Below are 21,888 nucleotides of genomic sequence, written 5' to 3'. Positions count from 1 at the left end.
GGGGAACAGTGGGGTTAACTGCCTTGTTCAGGGGAACAGTGGGTTAACTGCCTTGTTCAGGGGAACAGTGGGGTTAACTGCCTGTTCAGGGGAACAGTGGGGTTAACTGCCTGTTCAGGGGAACAGTGGGGTTAACTGCCTTGTTCAGGGGAACAGTGGGGTTAACTGCCTTGTTCAGGGGAACAGTGGGGTTAACTGCCTTGTTCAGGGGAACAGTGGGGTTAACTGCCTTGTTCAGGGGAACAGTGGGTTAACTGCCTTGTTCAGGGGAACAGTGGGTTAACTGCCTTGTTCAGGGGAACAGTGGGGTTAACTGCCTTGTTCAGGGGAACAGTGGGGTTAACTGCCTTGTTCAGGGGAACAGTGGGTTAACTGCCTTGTTCAGGGGAACAGTGGGTTAACTGCCTTGTTCAGGGGAACAGTGGGTTAACTGCCTTGTTCAGGGGAACAGTGGGTTAACTGCCTTGTTCAGGGGAACAGTGGGTTAACTGCCTTGTTCAGGGGAACAGTGGGTTAACTGCCTTGTTCAGGGGAACAGTGGGTTAACTGCCTTGTTCAGGGGAACAGTGGGTTAACTGCCTTGTTCAGGGGAACAGTGGGCTAACTGCCTTGTTCAGGGGAACAGTGGGTTAACTGCCTTGTTCAGGGGAACAGTGGGGTTAACTGCCTTGTTCAGGGGCAGAATGACAGATTTTTACCTTGTCAGCTCGGGGATTCGATCGAACAACCTTTCGGTTACTAGTCCAACGCTCTAACCACTAGGCTACCTGCCTCCCCCCTCTAACCACTAGGCTACCTGCCTCCCCCCCCTCTAACCACTAGGCTACCTGCCTCCCCCCCCTCTAACCACTAGGCTACCTGCCCCCCCCTCTAACCACTAGGCTACCTGCCGTCAATATATCTAAAAACAACAGTTGCAAAAACCCGTTTTAGTTTAAAAACTGACCTTGATGATTCCAACCAGCGTCGTCTTCATCATCAGAATCCCTTCAGTGAAGATGGAGATGGCGTGGGTGAGTTTGGCAACCCGAGAAAACGAAGAACAAAATAACAAGTCCAGGATGTACAGCTGTAGAAAACCCACTGCTTCTCACAGAACGCTGCCTCTCACAGAACTATAGGTCCTAGTTATAGTCACTACTATAGGTCCTAGTTATAGTCACTACTATAGGTCCTAGTTATAGTCACTACTATAGGTCCTAGTTATAGTCACTACTATAGGTCCTAGTTATAGTCACTACTATAGGTCCTAGTTATAGTCACTACTATAGGTCCTAGTTATAGTCACTACTATAGGTCCTAGTTATAGTCACTACTATAGGTCCTAGTTATAGTCACTACTATAGGTCCTAGTTATAGTCACTACTATAGGTCCTAGTTATAGTCACTACTATAGGTCCTAGTTATAGTCACTACTATAGGTCCTAGTTATAGTCACCACTATAGGTCCTAGTTATAGTCACCACTATAGGTCCTAGTTATAGTCACCACTATAGGTCCTAGTTATAGTCACTACTATAGGTCCTAGTTATAGTCACTACTACAGGTCCTAGATATAGTATAGGTCCTAGTTATAGTCACTACTATTGGTCCTAGTTATAGTATAGGTCCTAGTTATAGTCACTACTATAGGTCCTAGTTATAGTCACCACTATAGGTCCTAGTTATAGTCACTACTATAGGTCCTAGTTATAGTCACTACTACCGGTCCTAGTTATAGTCACTACTACCGGTCCTAGTTATAGTCACTACTACCGGTCCTAGTTATAGTCACTACTACCGGTCCTAGTTATAGTCACTACTACCGGTCCTAGTTATAGTCACTACTACCGGTCCTAGTTATAGTCACTACTACCGGTCCTAGTTATAGTCACTACTACCGGTCCTAGTTATAGTCACTACTACCGGTCCTAGTTATAGTCACTACTACCGGTCCTAGTTATAGTCACTACTACCGGTCCTAGTTATAGTCACTACTACCGGTCCTAGTTATAGTCACTACTACCGGTCCTAGTTATAGTCACTACTACCGGTCCTAGTTATAGTCACTACTACCGGTCCTAGTTATAGTCACTACTACCGGTCCTAGTTATAGTCACTACTACCGGTCCTAGTTATAGTCACTACTACCGGTCCTAGTTATAGTCACTACTACAGGTCCTAGTTATAGTGACTACTACAGGTCCTAGCTATAGTATAGGTCCTAGTTATAGTCACTACTACAGGTCCTAGCTATAGTATAGGTCCTAGTTATAGTCACTACTATAGGTCCTAGTTATAGTCACTACTATAGGTCCTAGTTATAGTCACCACTATAGGTCCTAGTTATAGTCACCACTATAGGTCCTAGATATAGTATAGGTCCTAGTTATAGTATAGGTCCTAGTTATAGTCACTACTATAGGTCCTAGTTATAGTAACTACTATAGGTCCTAGTTATAGTATAGGTCCTAGTTATAGTCACTACTATAGGTCCTAGTTATAGTCACTACTATAGGTCCTAGTTATAGTCACTACTATAGGTCCTAGTTATAGTCACTACTATAGGTCCTAGTTATAGTATAGGTCCTAGTTATAGTCACTACTATAGGTCCTAGTTATAGTCACTACTATAGGTCCTAGTTATAGTCACTACTATAGGTCCTAGTTATAGTCACTACTATAGGTCCTAGTTATAGTCACTACTATAGGTCCTAACAGTCATGTGTGCATACATTTTTCTATTGGGAGGCCCCAGCGGGAATCGAACCCACAACCTTCGTCATCGCAAGCGCCATGCTCATCCGACTGATTCACACAGAGACCATAAGCCGACTCTAAAACGACCTCTGACCTCGTAGCGAGCCCCCAGCTGGGCGTAGTCCTTCAGCTTGTCCTTGTCCAGTCTGGTGGGAACCTCCATGATGGCATGAATCTGCAGCTTGATGATCTTAGCCAGGGAGGTGAACATGCTCTCAGGGATGATCTGTAGCACCTAGTGGAGAGGAGACAACATGCTCTCAGGGATGATCTGTAGCACCTAGTGGAGAGTAGAGGAGACAACATGCTCTCAGGGATGATCTGTAGCACCTAGTGGAGAGGAGACAACATGCTCTCAGGGATGATCTGTAGCACCTAGTGGAGAGTAGAGGAGACAACATGCTCTCAGGGATGATCTGTAACACCTAGTGGAGAGTAGAGGAAACAACATGCTCTCAGGGATGATCTGTAACACCTAGTGGAGAGTAGAGGAGACAACATGCTCTCAGGGATGATCTGTAGCACCTAGTGGAGAGTAGAGGAGACAACATGCTCTCAGGGATGATGATCTGTAACACCTAGTGGAGAGTAGAGGAGACAACACCTAGTGGAGAGTAGAGGAGACAACACCTAGTGGAGAGTAGAGGAGACAACGTGCTCTCAGGGATGATCTGTAGCACCTAGTGGAGAGTAGAGGAAACAACATGCTCTCAGGGATGATCTGTAGCACCTAGTGGAGAGTAGAGGAAACAACATGCTCTCAGGGATGATCTGTAACACCTAGTGGAGAGTAGAGGAAACAACGTGCTCTCAGGGATGATCTGTAACACCTAGTGGAGAGGAGACAACATGCTCTCAGGGATGATCTGTAGCACCTAGTGGAGAGTAGAGGAGACAACACCTAGTGGAGAGTAGAGGAGACAACACCTAGTGGAGAGTAGAGGAAACAACATGCTCTCAGGGATGATCTGTAACACCTAGTGGAGAGTAGAAGAAACATGCTCTCAGGGATGATCTGTAACACCTAGTGGAGAGTAGAGGAGAGAACATGCTCTCAGGGATGATCTGTAACACCTAGTGGAGAGTAGAGGAAACAACATGCTCTCAGGGATGATCTGTAGCACCTAGTGGAGAGTAGAGGAGACAACATGCTCTCAGGGATGATCTGTAGCACCTAGTGGAGAGGAGACAACATGCTCTCAGGGATGATCTGTAACACCTAGTGGAGAGTAGAGGAAACAACGTGCTCTCAGGGATGATCTGTAGCACCTAGTGGAGAGTAGAGGAAACAACATGCTCTCAGGGATGATCTGTAACACCTAGTGGAGAGTAGAGGAGACAACATGCTCTCAGGGATGATCTGTAGCACCTAGTGGAGAGTAGAGGAAACAACATGCTCTCAGGGATGATGATCTGTAGAGGGTTGGGTTAGGGAGTAAGGGGTCAGAGCAGGGACTGGGGGTAGGGACTGGGGGCAGAGAGTAGAGACTAGGGGGCTGGGGGTAGAGAGTAGAGACTAGGTGACTGGGGGTAGAGAGTAGAGACTAGGTGACTGGGGGTAGAGAGTAGAGACTAGGTGACTGGGGGTAGAGAGTAGAGACTAGGTGACTGGGGGTAGAGAGTAGAGACTAGGTGACTGGGGGTAGAGAGTAGAGACTAGGTGCTATGGGACCAGACCTTTCTGACGTAGGTCACCAGTTCTCCGGAGTAGAACTGAGAAACACTGAGCAGATCTGGACTGTTGGCCTGGTTGATACGCAGCAGAGGCAGGTCCAACGCAGACGCCAACTGGAAACATAGATCAATAACGACACGCGTTACAGACAGCATGTTTGCAAACAGGAAATACCCTTTTTCCTTGTTTAGAGGATGAACCTGTGTACTCCACGAAATGTACTGTTTGTCTGAGTAGTGAATGGCTGACCTTTAGGAAGGTTGCTCGTAGTTTGGTCACCATGGATGGGTTCACTCTGATACTCTCCTGCATGATGGACGTGAAGCTGGGAAAACAACCAGAGAAAAACATTCAAAATGGCAAATTTATATATTTCTTATTTCACCAGGTTAGTCTCACTGGGTTAGTCTCACTGGGTTCTTATTTGACCAGGTTAGTATCCCTGGGTTCTTATTTGACCAGGTTAGTCTCCCTGGGTTCTTATTTGACCAGGTTAGTCTCCCTGGGTTCTTATTTGACCAGGTTAGTCTCCCTGGGTTCTTATTTGACCAGGTTAGTCTCCCTGGGTTCTTATTTGACCAGGTTAGTCTCCCTGGGTTCTTATTTGACCAGGTTAGTCTCCCTGGGTTCTTATTTGACCAGGTTAGTCTCACTGGGTTCATATTTCATGGTGATCAGGACCATGAATAACCCATACATAACCCATTTATAACCCCTACCTGTCTATGATCTGCCATGCGTAGGACAGGTCTCCTAATATCTGCATGGTGATTAGGACCATTCATAACCCATTTATAACCCACAAATAACCCATACATAACCCATTTATAACCCACAAATAACCCATACATAACCCATTTATAACCCCTACCTGTCTATGATCTGCCATGCGTAGGACAGGTCTCCTACTATCTGCATGGTGATCAGGACCATTCATAACCCCTACCTGTCTATGATATGCCATGCATAGGACAGGTCTCCTACTATCTGCATGGTGATCAGGACCATTTATAACCCCTACCTGTCTATGATCTGCCATGCGTAAGACAGGTCTCCTACTATCTGCATGGTGATCAGGACCATTCATAACCCCTACCTGTCTATGATCTGCCATGCGTAAGACAGGTCTCCTACTATCTGCATGGTGATCAGGACCATTCATAACCCCTACCTGTCTATGATCTGCCATGCGTAAGACAGGTCTCCTACTATCTGCATGGTGATCAGGACCATTCATAACCCCTACCTGTCTATGATCTGCCATGCGTAAGACAGGTCTCCTACTATCTGCATGGTGATCAGGACCTCCTCCTTGATGTTGATAGTCCTGATCATCTGGTGAAGGAACTTCCTGGTGTCAGCCAGGAACTGACACACCTGCAGGTTGGACTCCAACTGGTGGAACTCTTGAACCTGAGCACAGGTAAGGACAGGAAGTCAGGGTTTATTGGTAAGGAGAGGACAGGAAGTCAGGGTTTATAGGTAAGGAGAGGAAGTCAGGGTTTATTGGTAAGGAGAGGACAGGAAGTCAGGGTTTATTGGTAAGGAGAGGACAGGAAGTCAGGGTTTATTGGTAAGGAGAGGACAGGAAGTCAGGGTTTATTGATAAGGAGAGGACAGGAAGTCAGGGTTTATTGATAAGGAGAGGACAGGAAGTCAGGGTTTATTGGTAAGGAGAGGACAGGAAGTCAGGGTTTATTGGTAAGGAGAGGACAGGAAGTCAGGGTTTATTGGTAAGGAGAGGACAGGAAGTCAGGGTTTATTGGTAAGGAGAGGACAGGAAGTCAGGGTTTATTGGTAAGGAGAGGACAGGAAGTCAGGGTTTATTGGTAAGGAGAGGACAGGAAGTCAGGGTTTATTGGTAAGGAGAGGACAGGAAGTCAGGGTTTATTGGTAAGGAAAGGACAGGAAGTCAGGGTTTATTGATAAGGAAAGGACAGGAAGTCAGGGTTTATAGATAAGGAAAGGACAGGAAGTCAGGGTTTATAGATAAGGAAAGGACAGGAAGTCAGGGTTTATAGATAAGGAAAGGACAGGAAGTCGGGGTTTATAGGTGAGGACAGGAAGTCGGGGTTTATAGGTAAGGAGAGGACAGGAAGTCAGGGTTTATTGGTAAGGAGAGGACAGGAAGTCAGGGTTTATAGGTAAGGAGAGGAAGTCAGGGTTTATAGGTAAGGAGAGGACAGGAAGTCAGGGTTTATTGGTAAGGAGAGGACAGGAAGTCAGGGTTTATTGGTAAGGAGAGGACAGGAAGTCAGGGTTTATTGGTAAGGAGAGGACAGGAAGTCAGGGTTTATTGGTAAGGAGAGGACAGGAAGTCAGGGTTTATTGATAAGGAGAGGATAGGAAGTCAGGGTTTATTGGTAAGGAGAGGACAGGAAGTCAGGGTTTATTGGTAAGGAGAGGACAGGAAGTCAGGGTTTATTGGTAAGGAGAGGACAGGAAGTCAGGGTTTATTGGTAAGGAGAGGACAGGAAGTCAGGGTTTATTGGTAAGGAGAGGACAGGAAGTCAGGGTTTATTGGTAAGGAGAAGACAGGAAGTCAGGGTTTATTGGTAAGGAGAGGACAGGAAGTCAGGGTTTATTGGTAAGGAAAGGACAGGAAGTCAGGGTTTATAGATAAGGAGAGGACAGGAAGTCAGGGTTTATAGGTAAGGAGAGGACAGGAAGTCGGGGTTTATAGGTAAGGAGAGGACAGGAAGTCGGGGTTTATAGGTAAGGAGAGGACAGGAAGTCAGGGTTTATTGGTAAGGAGACTACAGGAAGTCAGGGTTTATTGGTAAGGAGAGTACAGGAAGTCAGGCTTTATTGGTAAGGAGAGTACAGGAAGTCAGGCTATATAAGTAAGGAGAGGACAGGAAGTCAGGGTTTATTTTGTCTCCTGTTTCCACACTTCCAAGTCGCTTATCAACTTGGCTGTTAGAATGAACATGAGAAAAGTTTAGCTTTTCACTGAAAAGTTACAACATATTTTTGGACAAAGCAGCATCATTGTATATCAAATCGAAGGGATAGAAATCTCTAGGAGTGTTACCATGTAATCACTGTGTAACATAATGACCATGTAATGGTCACTAAGAGTGTTACCATGTAATCACTGTGTAACATAATGACCATGTAACGGTCACTAAGAGTGTTACCATGTAATGGTCACTAAGAGTGTTACCATGTAATCACTGTGTAACATAATGATCATGTAACAGTCACTAAGAGTGTTACCATGTAATCACTGTGTAACATAATGACCATGTAATGGTCACTAAGAGTGTTACCATGTAATGGTCACTAAGAGTGTTACCATGTAATGGTCACTAAGAGTGTTACCATGTAATCACTGTGTAACATAATGATCATGTAATGGTCACTAAGAGTGTTACCATGTAATCACTGTGTAACATAATGACCATATAATGGTCACTAAGAGTGTTACCATGTAATGGTCACTAAGAGTGTTACCATGTAATCACTGTGTAACATAATGACCATGTAACGGTCACTAAGAGTGTTACCATGTAATCACTGTGTAACATAATGATCATGTAACAGTCACTAAGAGTGTTACCATGTAATCACTGTGTAACATAATGACCATGTAATGGTCACTAAGAGTGTTACCATGTAATGGTCACTAAGAGTGTTACCATGTAATGGTCACTAAGAGTGTTACCATGTAATGGTCACTAAGAGTGTTACCATGTAATCACTGTGTAACATAATGATCATGTAATGGTCACTAAGAGTGTTACCATGTAATCACTGTGTAACATAATGACCATATAATGGTCACTAAGAGTGTTACCATGTAATGGTCACTAAGAGTGTTACCATGTAATCACTGTGTAACATAATGACCATGTAACGGTCACTAAGAGTGTTACCATGTAATCACTGTGTAACATAATGACCATGTAACGGTCACTAAGAGTGTTACCATGTAATGGTCACTAAGAGTGTTACCATGTAATCACTGTGTAACATAATGACCATGTAACGGTCACTAAGAGTGTTACCATGTAATCACTGTGTAACATAATGACCATGTAACGGTCACTAAGAGTGTTACCATGTAATCACTGTGTAACATAATGACCATGTAATGGTCACTAAGAGTGTTACCATGTAATGGTCACTAAGAGTGTTACCATGTAATCACTGTGTAACATAATGACCATGTAATGGTCACTAAGAGTGTTACCATGTAATGGTCACTAAGAGTGTTACCATGTAATATAGTGATCATCACTAAGAGTGTTACCATGTAATATAGTGATCATCACTAAGAGTGTTACCATGTAACGGTCACTAAGAGTGTTACCATGTAACGGTCACTAAGAGTGTTACCATGTAACGGTCACTAAGAGTGTTACCATGTAACGGTCACTAAGAGTGTTACCATGTAACGGTCACTAAGAGTGTTACCATGTAATCACTGTGTAACATAATGATCATGTAACAGTCACTAAGAGTGTTACCATGTAATCACTGTGTAACATAATGACCATGTAATGGTCACTAAGAGTGTTACCATGTAATGGTCACTAAGAGTGTTACCATGTAATGGTCACTAAGAGTGTTACCATGTAATGGTCACTAAGAGTGTTACCATGTAATCACTGTGTAACATAATGATCATGTAATGGTCACTAAGAGTGTTACCATGTAATCACTGTGTAACATAATGACCATATAATGGTCACTAAGAGTGTTACCATGTAATGGTCACTAAGAGTGTTACCATGTAATCACTGTGTAACATAATGACCATGTAACGGTCACTAAGAGTGTTACCATGTAATCACTGTGTAACATAATGACCATGTAACGGTCACTAAGAGTGTTACCATGTAATGGTCACTAAGAGTGTTACCATGTAATCACTGTGTAACATAATGACCATGTAACGGTCACTAAGAGTGTTACCATGTAATCACTGTGTAACATAATGACCATGTAACGGTCACTAAGAGTGTTACCATGTAATCACTGTGTAACATAATGACCATGTAATGGTCACTAAGAGTGTTACCATGTAATGGTCACTAAGAGTGTTACCATGTAATCACTGTGTAACATAATGACCATGTAATGGTCACTAAGAGTGTTACCATGTAATGGTCACTAAGAGTGTTACCATGTAATATAGTGATCATCACTAAGAGTGTTACCATGTAATATAGTGATCATCACTAAGAGTGTTACCATGTAACGGTCACTAAGAGTGTTACCATGTAACGGTCACTAAGAGTGTTACCATGTAACGGTCACTAAGAGTGTTACCATGTAACGGTCACTAAGAGTGTTACCATGTAACGGTCACTAAGAGTGTTACCATGTAATATAGTGATCATGTAACCGTCACTAAGAGTGTTACCATGTAATATAATGATCATGTAACGGTCACTAAGAGTGTTACCATGTAACGGTCACTAAGAGTGTAACCCAGAGATAAAATAACTGTACTCTTGTTCACGTTCTAGTCGTTGTTGTTTGCGGTGCATTTCCCAGCCTCACCTCTACGAGGGCCTGTATCAGCTGAACGGTCTTCCTGCCTGCAGCGGTGGAGTCCTCGTAGTTCAGAGACTCGATCTGCTTCGAGATCTCCCTGAACCATGCCTGCAGGTTCTCTGTCCAACACAACAACAACCGCGTCAACAACACACATCAACATCTAACGCGTTTAGAATGGAAGAATGGTACAGTGAGCCATCAACAGGAATAAGTATGGTACAGTGAGCCATCAACAGGAATAAGTATGGTACAGTGAGCCCGCAACAGGAATAAGTATTGTACAGTGAGCCTGCAACAGGAATAAGTATGGTACAGTGAGCCTGCAACAGGAATAAGTATGGTACAGTGAGCCATCAACAGGAATAGGCACGGCACAGTGAGCCCGCAACAGGAATAAGTATGGTACAGTGAGCCTGCAACGGGAATAAGTATGGTACAGTGAGCCTGCAACAGGAATAAGTATGGTACAGTGAGCCTGCAACAGGAATAAGTATGGTACAGTGAGCCTGCAACAGGAATAGGCATGGCACAGTGAGCCTGCAACAGGAATAAGTATGGTACAGTGAGCCTGCAACAGGAATAAGTATGGTACAGTGAGCCTGCAACAGGAATAAGTATGGTACAGTGAGCCTGCAACAGGAATAAGTATGGTACAGTGAGCCTGCAACAGGAATAAGTAAACAAACCGGCGCGTCTGGCACATACTACCATACCCCGTTCAAAGACACTTAAATATGTTGCCTTGCCCATTCACCCTCTGCATGGTACACATACACAATCCATGTCTCCATTGTCTCAAGGCTTAAAAATCCTCCATTAACCCTGTCTCCTTCCCTTCATCTACACTGATTGAAGTGGGTTTAACAAGTGACATTAATAAGGGATCATATCTTTCACCTGGATTCACCTGGTGAGTCGATGTCATGGAAAGAGCAGGTGTTCCTAATGTTTTGTCCAGTCAGTGTACAGTATACCTCACACATATCAACAGTTTCAGTGATTGACTCCAACCAGAAGTCACAATAAGAGTATGGAGTCCAGATTTTGAACTACCAGCTGTGGTAATTATGGTGTGTTTTAATGTCGAACTACCAGCTGTGGTAATTATGGTGTGTTTTAATGTCGAACTACCAGCTGTGGTAATTACGTGCATTTTGATGTCGAACTACCAGCTGTGGTAATTACGTGCATTTTGATGTCGAACTACCAGCTGTGGTAATTACGTGCATTTTGATGTCGAACTACCAGCTGTGGTAATTACGTGCATTTTGATGTCGAACTACCAGCTGTGGTAATTACGTGTGTTTTAATGTCGAACTACCAGCTGTGGTAATTACCTGTGTTTTAATGTCGAACTACCAGCTGTGGTAATTATGTGTGTTTTAATGTCGAACTACCAGCTGTGGTAATTACCTGTGTTTTAATGTCGAACTACCAGCTGTGGTAATTATGGTGTGTTTTAATGTCAAACTACCAGCTGTGGTAATTATGTGTGTTTCGATGTCGTAGCTAGTTCCGCTATCATCCATCTCACCATTCTTCTCCACTCTGGTTAGAGGCTTGACCCCAGAGAAGACCTCAGCCAGCTCGGTCATCCTCTCAGATCCCTCAGCTCTATAACTCTCCCATTTCAGCTGCTTCTCTGACAGCATCTTCTTGAACATCTGAGAAGGGAAAAATACCGACACGTCGGGGGGGGGGGGGGGGACACAGATGGTGAATTCACCATTTATATTCAGAGACCCGACACGTCAGGGGGGGGGGACACAGATGGTGAATTCACCATTTATATTCAGAGACCCGACACGTCAGGGGGGGGGGACACAGATGGTGAATTCACCATTTATATTCAGAGACCCGACACGTCAGGGGGGGGGGACACAGATGGTGAATTCACCATTTATATTCAGAGACCCGACACGTCAGGGGGGGGGGGACACAGATGGTGAATTCACCATTTATATTCAGAGACCCGACACGTCAGGGGGGGGGGACACAGATGGTGAATTCACCATTTATATTCAGAGACCCGACACGTCAGGGGGGGGGGACACAGATGGTGAATTCACCATTTATATTCAGAGACCCGACACGTCAGGGGGGGGGGACACAGATGGTGAATTCACCATTTATATTCAGAGACCCAACACGTCGGGGGGGGGGGGGGGACACAGATGGTGAATTCACCATTTATATTCAGAGACCCAACACGTCGGGGGGGGGGGACACAGATGGTGAATTCACCATTTATATTCAGAGACCCAACACGTCAGGGGGGGGGGGGGGGGACACAGATGGTGAATTCACCATTTCAATTCAGAGACCCGACACGTCGGGGGGGACGGGGACGACGACACAGATGGTGAATTCATCATTTATATTCAGAGACCAGACACGTGTTTGTTTTTTAAAATTGTGTAATTACAACTTGACATCAAATCATATATGATACTGTTCAGACTCACCTCTTTGAGGGTGAACTCAAACTGGGCGGTGTCTAGGAGTACCTGGAACAGGATCTTGGGGTTGTACTTGGAGTCGTTGATCACCTGGTCTTTGATCTGGCGCAGACGCTTGTTGTTGGGATCATAGGCTGAAAGAAGAAAAGACAACACAGTTTAGGAATATAGTACCGCCTGGCGTGACACAGCGCCGCCTGGCGTGATGTAGGAGCACCTGGCGTGACACAGCGTCGCCTGGCGTGATATAGGAGCACCTGGCGTGACACAGCATCACCTGTCGTGATATAGGAGCACCTGGCGTGATATAGGAGCACCTGGCGTGATATAGGAGCACCTGGCGTGATATAGGAGCACCTGGCGTGATATAGTATCGCCTGGCGTGATATAGTATCGCCTGGCGTGATATAGGAGCACCTGGCGTGACACAGCGCCGCCTGGCGTGATATAGGAGCACCTGGCGTGACACAGCGTCACCTTTATAAGGCCTTTCTGGATGCTTCCTGAACCCTTTATGGATGCTTCCTGAACCCTTTATAGATGCTTCCTGAACCCTTTATGGATGCTTCCTGAACCCTTCATAAGGCCTTTATAGATGCTTCCTGAACCCTTCATAAGGCCTTTATAGATGCTTCCTGAACCCTTCATAAGGCCTTTATGGATGCTTCCATAAATCAGTAGTAAGCCCATTTCATGCATGTACCTAGACGTCAACAGAAAGGCCCTACCGGAGTCTGCAGTGTGTAGCATCAGCCAGCGTATGGAAACATTACAGTCCCGGAGACAGTTGAGCAGCTTAGGGACGTTATCCAGGATGATCTCCTCCCTCAGGAACCCTTCCTTCAGCAGCTGCTGGATCTGTGGCCTCAGGCCCTCCATGCTGACTGAATAACGACTGGCCTAGAGGAGGGTTGACCTACGGTTAGTTATAGGGTGTTATAACAGGTGTTATAACATGGCAGTGGGGGGGGGGGTCATAAGCAGGCCCTCCATGCTGACTGAATAACGACTGGCCTAGAGGGTTGACCTACGGTTAGTTATAGGGTGTTATAACAGGTGTTATAACATGGCAGTGGGGGGGGGTCATAAGCAGGCCCTCCATGCTGACTGAATAACGACTGGCCTAGAGGAGGGTTGACGTACAGATGGTTATAGGGTGTTATAACATGGCAGTGGGGGGGGGTCATAAGCAGGCCCTCCATGCTGACTGAATAACGACTGGCCTAGAGGAGGGTTGACGTACAGATGGTTATAGGGTGTTATAACATGGCAGTGGGGGGGTCATAAGCAGGCCCTCCATGCTGACTGAATAACGACTGGCCTAGAGGGTTGACGTACGGTTAGTTATAGGGTGTTATAACAGGTGTTATAACATGGCAGTGGGGGGGGGGGGGGTCATAAGCAGGCCCTCCATGCTGACTGAATAACGACTGGCCTAGAGGAGGGTTGACGTACGGTTGGTTATAGGGTGTTATAACATGGCAGTGGGGGGGGTCATAAGCAGGCCCTCCATGCTGACTGAATAACGACTGGCCTAGGAGGGTTGACGTACAGATGGTTATAGGGTGTTATAACATGGCAGTGGGGGGGGTCATAAGCAGACCCTCGAACCTTCCACATTTTACACAACAACTTGTGAAGGATTGATGAGAGAGTCACGTCTGTAGCAAGGCCTGATGGGAAACCGAGTGAAAACCATTTCACGTTAGTAGACGTTTTGTCAGGAAGCCCGTTAGCCTCCGTACCTGCTCTCTGATATTGGCTGAGTCGTACCTGCTCTCTGATATTGGCTGAGTCGTACCTGCTCTCTGATATTGGCTGAGTCCAGGGTGTAGTTGAGGGCGATCTTGGCAGCTTTATACGGTTCCCAGGCCTCCACCAGATTCACAGTGATTCCCATGTAGACACTGATGACCTGCAGAGGGAGACATTGTCAATACTTGAAACCAGCGTAACGGCTGGAGGCGTAACGGCTGGAGGCCTAACGGCTGGAGGCGTAACGGCTGGAGGCCTAACGGCTGGAGGCCTAACGGAAATATGCCGCATCAAGATAAACAAGTACTCTAAATGTTTTTCCTAGTATTCAGGGAAGTAGAGTTTAGATACCGTTATCAGGGAAGTAGAGTTTAGATACCGTTATCAGGGAAGTAGAGTTTAGATACCGTTATCAGGGAAGTAGAGTTTAGATACCGTTATCAGGGAAGTAGAGTTTAGATACCGTTATCAGGGAAGTAGAGTTTAGATACCGTTATCAGGGAAGTAGAGTTTAGATACCGTTATCAGGGAAGTAGAGTTTAGATACCGTTATCAGGGAAGTAGAGTTTAGATACCGTTATCAGGGAAGTAGAGTTTAGATACCGTTATCAGGGAAGTAGAGTTTAGATGAGTCTCTCACCCAGTTATCAAATGTATTTATATAGCCCTTCGTACATCAGCTGATATCTCAAAGTGCTGTACAGAAACCCAGCCTAAAACCCCCAAGGTTTTAGAAGCAGGTGTAGAAGCACGGTGGCTAGGAAAAACTCCCTAGAAACTCCCTAAATGAGTCTCTCACCCAGTTATCAGGGAAGTAGAGTTTAGATGAGTCTCTCACCCAGTTATCAGGGAAGTAGAGTTTAGATACAGTCTCTCACCCAGTTATCAGGGAAGTAGAGTTTAGACAGTCTCTCACCCAGTTATCAGGGAAGTAGAGTTTAGATACAGTCTCTCACCCAGTTATCAGGGAAGTAGAGTTTAGATGAGTCTCTCACCCAGTTATCAGGGAAGTAGAGTTTAGATGCCGTCTCTCACCCAGTTATCAGGGAAGTAGAGTTTAGATACAGTCTCTCACCCAGTTATCAGGGAAGTAGAGTTTAGATGCCGTCTCTCACCCAGTTATCAGGGAAGTAGAGTTTAGATACAGTCTCTCACCCAGTTATCAGGGAAGTAGAGTCAGTTTCTCACCCAGTTATCAGGGAAGTACTTGTCCACTATCTCCCTCATCTTGGCCTGTTGAGTCTGAAGTATGGAGGGAATGAAGTAGAGACAGACATACAGCATGGCAGCCTGGTTAGCCAACGCTGTGCTGCGATGCTCAGGCAGAGGGTATGCAGACACCTGGGGGAGACACAGGACAGCTTTAGGAGACACAGGACAGCTTTAGAGAGACAGGACAGCTTTAGGAGACACAGGACAGCTTTAGAGAGACAGGACAGCTTTAGAGACACAGGACAGCTTTAGGAGACACAGGACAGCTTTAGGAGACACAGGACAGCTTTAGGAGACACAGGACAGCTTTAGGAGACACAGGACAGCTTTAGGAGACACAGGACAGCTTTAGGAGACACAGGACAGCTTTAGAGACACAGGACAGCTTTAGAGACACAGGACAGCTTTAGGAGACACAGGACAGCTTTAGAGACACAGGACAGCTTTAGAGACACAGGACAGCTTTAGAGACACAGGACAGCTTTAGGAGACACAGGACAGCTTTAGGAGACACAGGACAGCTTTAGAGACACAGGACAGCTTTAGAGACACAGGACAGCTTTAGAGACACAGGACAGCTTTAGAGACACAGGACAGCTTTAGAGACACAGGACAGCTTTAGGAGACACAGGACAGCTTTAGAGACACAGGACAGCTTTAGAGACACAGGACAGCTTTAGAGACACAGGACAGCTTTAGAGACAGGACGAAACATGGATCTGAGAATCAGACGATTTCATGATCATAACATACAAATAGATGGAATAAAACATTTAAGACAATGTAATATTGTAGCATTAGTGAGTGTGAAAGAAATGTCATTCAGTTCTAGGTTACTAACCACCTAAAGGGAACCAATGGGGTTTTTACATTACTAACTAGGAGAACAGTGGGTTAGTATGACGCGAGTAACACCTTTTAAAAAAGTAAGAAAACAAATGGTTTAAATTATTATTATTTTTAAATCAAGGAATCTTTGAGTCTTACCTGGTTATAGATGTCATCAGAACGCAGCCTCCCGATCACCATGCTGATGAAGGTAGAACTGATAGGTACTCTCTGGAAGTAGCTCTCGGGGTAGTTAGCTGGCCGCTTGGCCCCTGATTGGCTGGAGTAGCCAGTACTCCGCAGCAGCTTACAGATGTCATCCAGGTTAGAGTCCGCTGAGGAGCGGGCAGCACTGGACACACAAACAGGACACGGTATGGGTACTGGACACACAAACAGGACACGGTATGGGTACTGGACACACAAACAGGACACGGTATGGGTAGTAACACGGTATGGGTAGTAACACGCTCCAATCAAATGTTTGTTTTTCTTTCATTAGAATTATAGATAGTATTATATTAGGATAGTACTACAGTATTATAGATAGTAGTATAGTATTATAGATAGTAGTATAGTATTATAGATAGTAGTATAGTATTATAGATAGTAGTATAGTATTATAGATAGTAGTATTATAGAGTATTACAGTATTATATATAGTATTAAAGATAGTAGTATAGTATTATAGATAGTAGTACAGTATTATAGTAGTATAGATAGTAGTATAGTATTATAGAGAGTATTATAGTATTATAGAGAGTATTATAGATACTATCATAGTATTCTAGATATCATATTATTATAGATAATATCTATAATACTGTAATACTATCATAGTAGTATAGATAGTATTACAGTATTATAGATAGTATTATAGTATTATAGATATTATTATAGTATTACAGTATTATAGATAGTATTACAGTATTATAGATAGTATTACAGTATTATAGATAGTATTATAGTATTATAGATAGTATTACAGTATTATAGATAGTATTACAGTATTATAGATAGTAGTATAGTATTATAGATAGTATTACAGTATTATAGATAGTATTACAGTATTATAGATAGTAGTATAGTATTATAGATAGTATTATAGTATTATAGATAGTATTACAGTATTATAGATAGTATTATAGTATTATAGATAGTATTACAGTATTATAGATCGTATTACAGTATTATAGATAGTATTACAGTATTATAGATAGTATTATAGTATTATAGATAGTACTACAGTATTATAGATAGTATTACAGTATTATAGATAGTATTATAGTATTATAGATAGTACTACAGTATTATAGATAGTACTACAGTATTATAGATAGTATTACTGGCAGCATTAAAGGGTCCCTGACAAAATAACAAAGAGGATTGATTCTTAAAAGGGTTTAAAATGTATAAAGGATGTAGAAGCCATTCCCCCCCCAAAAAAACAGCAGCAAAGGTCTCACCTGTATCTATAGTAGGACACCAGCATCCTCTCTCTGACCTCCCCCTCCATCTTCTGGTCAATAACCAACAGCATGACTCCATAGAGATACAGCGCCTCACACTGGTTAACAAGGAGACAAACAGCACATCTTAGGACTCTAACATACCTTCTGGACATACAGGACCTCACACTGGTTAACAAGGAGACAAACAGCACATCTTAGGACTCTAACATACCTTCTGGACATACAGGACCTCACACTGGTTAACAAGGAGACAAACACATGGTAGGACTCTCTCATACCTTCTGGACATACAGGACCTCACACTGGTTAACAAGGAGACAAACAACACATCATAGGACTCTCACATACCTTCAGGACATAGCCAAACATACAGGGACGATTTTCCTAAATGTATATAAGTTGATCATAGAGCTACAAAGCTTCCAGGGAACACGCCCCCCCCGGGGGCCCTTCTACAAAATCTAAGTAATTACAAGAGATTGGGGCGGCAGGGTAGCCTAGTGGTTGGAGGGGGGGAGGCAGGTGGTTAGAGCGTTGGACTAGTAACCGAAAGGTTGCAAGATCGAATCTCCCGAGCTGACGAGGTAAAAATCTGTCGTTCTTCCCCTGAACAAGGCAGTTAACCGTCATTGAAAATACCAATTTATTCTTAACTGACTTGACGAGTAAAATAAAAAATTTAATAAATGTTGTTTTTACCAGGAGCTGTTTTCCATCCTCATTCAGCAGCACCGTCTCCAGGGTCTGTTGAATGTAAACTCCTTCATATAGATCATCCAGGTACCTGGAGAGAAGAACAGCTGATTAGATAAAGCATGGTGAGGAGACAGACAGAACAGCTGATTAGATAAAGCATGGTGAGGAGACAGACAGAACAGCTGATTAGATAAAGCATGGTGAGGAGACAGACAGAACAGCTGATTAGATAAAGCATGGTGAGGAGACAGACAGAACAGCTGATTAGATAAAGCATGGTGAGGAGACAGACAGAACAGCTGATTAGATAAAGCATGGTGAGGAGACAGACAGAACAGCTGATTAGATAAAGCATGGTGAGGAGACAGACAGAACAGCTGATTAGATAAAGCATGGTGAGGAGACAGACAGAACAGCTGATTAGATAAAGCATGGTGAGGAGACAGACAGAACAGCTGATTAGATAAAGCATGGTGAGGAGACAGACAGAACAGCTGATTAGATAAAGCATGGTGAGGAGACAGACAGAACAGCTGATTAGATAAAGCATGGTGAGGAGACAGACAGAACAGCTGATTAGATAAAGCATGGTGAGGAGACAGACAGAACAGCTGATTAGATAAAGCATGGTGAGGAGACAGACAGAACAGCTGATTAGATAAAGCATGGTGAGGAGACAGACAGAACAGCTGATTAGATAAAGCATGGTGAGGAGACAGACAGAACAGCTGATTAGATAAAGCATGGTGAGGAGACAGACAGAACAGCTGATTAGATAAAGCATGGTGAGGAGACAGACAGAACAGCTGATTAGATAAAGCATGGTGAGGAGACAGACAGAACAGCTGATTAGATAAAGCATGGTGAGGAGACAGACAGAACAGCTGATTAGATAAAGCATGGTGAGGAGACAGACAGAACAGCTGATTAGATAAAGCATGGTGAGGAGACAGACAGAACAGCTGATTAGATAAAGCATGGTGAGGAGACAGACAGAACAGCTGATTAGATAAAGCATGGTGAGGAGACAGACAGAACAGCTGATTAGATAAAGCATGGTGAGGAGACAGACAGAACAGCTGATTAGATAAAGCATGGTGAGGAGACAGAACAGCTGATTAGATAAAGCATGGTGAGGAGACAGACAGAACAGCTGATTAGATAAAGCATGGTGAGGAGACAGACAGAACAGCTGATTAGATAAAGCATGGTGAGGAGACAGACAGAACAGCTGATTAGATAAAGCATGGTGAGGAGACAGACAGAACAGCTGATTAGATAAAGCATGGTGAGGAGACAGACAGAACAGCTGATTAGATAAAGCATGGTGAGGAGACAGACAGAACAGCTGATTAGATAAAGCATGGTGAGGAGACAGACAGAACAGCTGATTAGATAAAGCATGGTGAGGAGACAGAACAGCTGATTAGATAAAGCATGGTGAGGAGACAGAACAGCTGATTAGATAAAGCATGGTGAGGAGACAGAGACAGACTACTTGACACAACACACAGTAAAGACTTCAGCTCAATGACTGAACAGACCAAAAATATGTAAATCCAAAACAGACACCCTGGTCGATATCGTAAGGAGGTAATTCTGTATGACCTGGTTAGATCAACGATGTACTTGTGGACACTTTCAAACGCCAGGTAGAATCGTGAGAGTATCTCCAGGTTGTTCTCACGGAACTCATCGTCCAGATCCTGCAGATCTGGTTTGGCTTCTAGCTTACTGTCGTAGTACTCTGGACCCTGGAAGGCAACAGGAGAATATAAAGGGTTACTCATGGACGTAACATTATCCCTGTACTTCATCATCATCATGATAACTGGAAAGACTGTCGTAGTACTCTGGACCCTGGAAGGCAACAGGAGAATATAAAGGGTTACTCATGGACGTAACATTATCCCTGTACTTCATCATCATCATCATGATAACTGGAAAGACTGTCGTAGTACTCTGGACCCTGGAAGGCAACAGGAGAATATAAAGGGTTACTCATGGACATAACATTATCCCTGTTCTTCGTCATCATCATCATCATGCCTATGCCGTTCTGTACCATCTCTCATTCATATATTTTTATGTAAATATTCTTTCATTCCTTTACACTTGTGTGTGTATAAGACAGTAGTTTTGGAATTGTTGGCTAGATTACTCGTTGGTTATTACTGCATTGTCAGAACTAGAAGCACAAGCATTTCGCTACACTCGCACTAACATCTGTTAACCGTATGTATGTGACCAAATAACATTAGATTTGATTTGTACTTCATCATCATGCCATAATACATTCTAAACATCTAGTTCATAGATGGCAATCACATAATTGGAAAGGCCTAACCATGACATTGGCGGTGTGTGTGTCCATTACCTAAGGAGATGCACCCCAAACAATGTCCTTTCACTGTGATCTCATCTCACACTCAATTCAACAAGACAACCCCTCTCCCATCTCACCTTGAAGTAGCTGAAGTCACAGATGATGTCTCCGTATTTCTGCTGGTCGCTCTTGTCTTTGAGTCTGAAGACAGCAGGGATGAACTCCGAGAGGCGGAGGAGCTCGGCTATGATCGCGTTTCCCCTGGAAACGATCCTCAGCACCGCCTGACCACACAGGTTGTTTTCCGCCAGGAAATCCACCATGGCGACGGTCTCAGGTCGAAAAGGCGCCTCTGCAATTCGGGCTCTGGCCCACTTCTACTCTAGTATTGTGTAAAAAAAAAGAAACACAGCTGCCACAGGTTAAACCAGGGACTAGAACTGCATCTCTAAATAGTATTCATTTGTATAATGTTAACGAGTTCAGATAGCTACATGAAACAATTGTATATGTAGTTATCACCAGCAGGCTAGTTTGAAGCTAGTGGCCGGAAAGATATTTTGCAACAAGCGGTGAATTCTACCGACCCGAGCGATGACTAGTTTTCAACTTTCTAAATATTTTACATGCATCATTTCACAACCGTACTCACCTTAAGGTAATACACCTATAGGATCGTGTAGTTGCTCGCTAAATGTTGATCGTTTCAAGTTTTTTAATTCAATTCCTGTTTACCATCACATGACAAACCACATGATTCATCTTCCCTGCAGAGTGTTTGTGGACCACTAGGTGGCGACGAAGTCAAGACGAAGAGCAGGGGGCTTTTCTTCTTCGTGGGAATTTTCTGCCGCTTCTTCTTCTTCGTTGCTATTATGGCGGTCCGCAAACAAATATTGTAGGTGCATGTCGCCACCTACTGTATTGGCTGTGTATCAGCCTACTATTCTGTGGTATGAATTCATTACCCTGTGAAAAAAATTGGCCTACTAACTAACCCTACACCCATTAAAACCTCACCACTATACACTATCTAACCTTGTACCTATACACTATCTAACCCTGTACCTATACACTATCTAACCCTGTACCTATACACTATCTAACCCTGTACCTATACACTATCTACTATCTAACCCTGTACCTATACACTATCTAACCCTGTACCTATACACTATCTACTATCTAACCCTGTACCTATACACTATCTAACCCTGT

General features: G+C 43.9%; 1 protein-coding gene across 6 annotated transcripts in view; it reads right to left on the bottom strand.

Annotated features, from left to right (window-relative positions):
- The window catches only part of LOC109884526 (WASH complex subunit 5), a 39,167-nt gene extending 17,710 nt beyond the window's left edge, over positions 1–21,457 (bottom strand). For 3 of the 6 annotated variants that reach the window (XM_031811964.1, XM_031811965.1, XM_031811966.1), the window contains exons 1-16: positions 20,808–20,993; positions 19,953–20,098; positions 18,348–18,432; positions 17,643–17,743; positions 16,336–16,528; positions 15,325–15,477; positions 14,183–14,296; positions 13,110–13,281; positions 12,388–12,515; positions 11,457–11,586; positions 9,926–10,038; positions 5,661–5,827; positions 4,664–4,739; positions 4,417–4,527; positions 2,834–2,974; positions 947–1,027 (exon numbers count right to left, since the gene is read on the bottom strand). In XM_031811964.1, coding sequence (XP_031667824.1) covers positions 947–1,027; positions 2,834–2,974; positions 4,417–4,527; positions 4,664–4,739; positions 5,661–5,827; positions 9,926–10,038; positions 11,457–11,586; positions 12,388–12,515; positions 13,110–13,281; positions 14,183–14,296; positions 15,325–15,477; positions 16,336–16,528; positions 17,643–17,743; positions 18,348–18,432; positions 19,953–20,098; positions 20,808–20,993 — 2,097 coding nt within the window. Of the gene's footprint in view, positions 1–946; positions 1,028–2,833; positions 2,975–4,416; positions 4,528–4,663; positions 4,740–5,660; positions 5,828–9,925; positions 10,039–11,456; positions 11,587–12,387; positions 12,516–13,109; positions 13,282–14,182; positions 14,297–15,324; positions 15,478–16,335; positions 16,529–17,642; positions 17,744–18,347; positions 18,433–19,952; positions 20,099–20,807; positions 21,069–21,322 lie in introns of those variants that run through there. The other 3 variants (XM_031811961.1, XM_031811963.1, XM_031811962.1) reach the window with 3 other exon arrangements.
- Between the last annotated feature and the right edge of the window lie 431 nt (positions 21,458–21,888).

Source organism: Oncorhynchus kisutch, unplaced genomic scaffold (genome assembly GCF_002021735.2).
Source record: "Oncorhynchus kisutch isolate 150728-3 unplaced genomic scaffold, Okis_V2 Okis02a-Okis13b_hom, whole genome shotgun sequence".
Taxonomy (NCBI): domain Eukaryota; kingdom Metazoa; phylum Chordata; class Actinopteri; order Salmoniformes; family Salmonidae; genus Oncorhynchus; species Oncorhynchus kisutch.
This window is presented reverse-complemented; position numbering and strand designations above follow the sequence as displayed.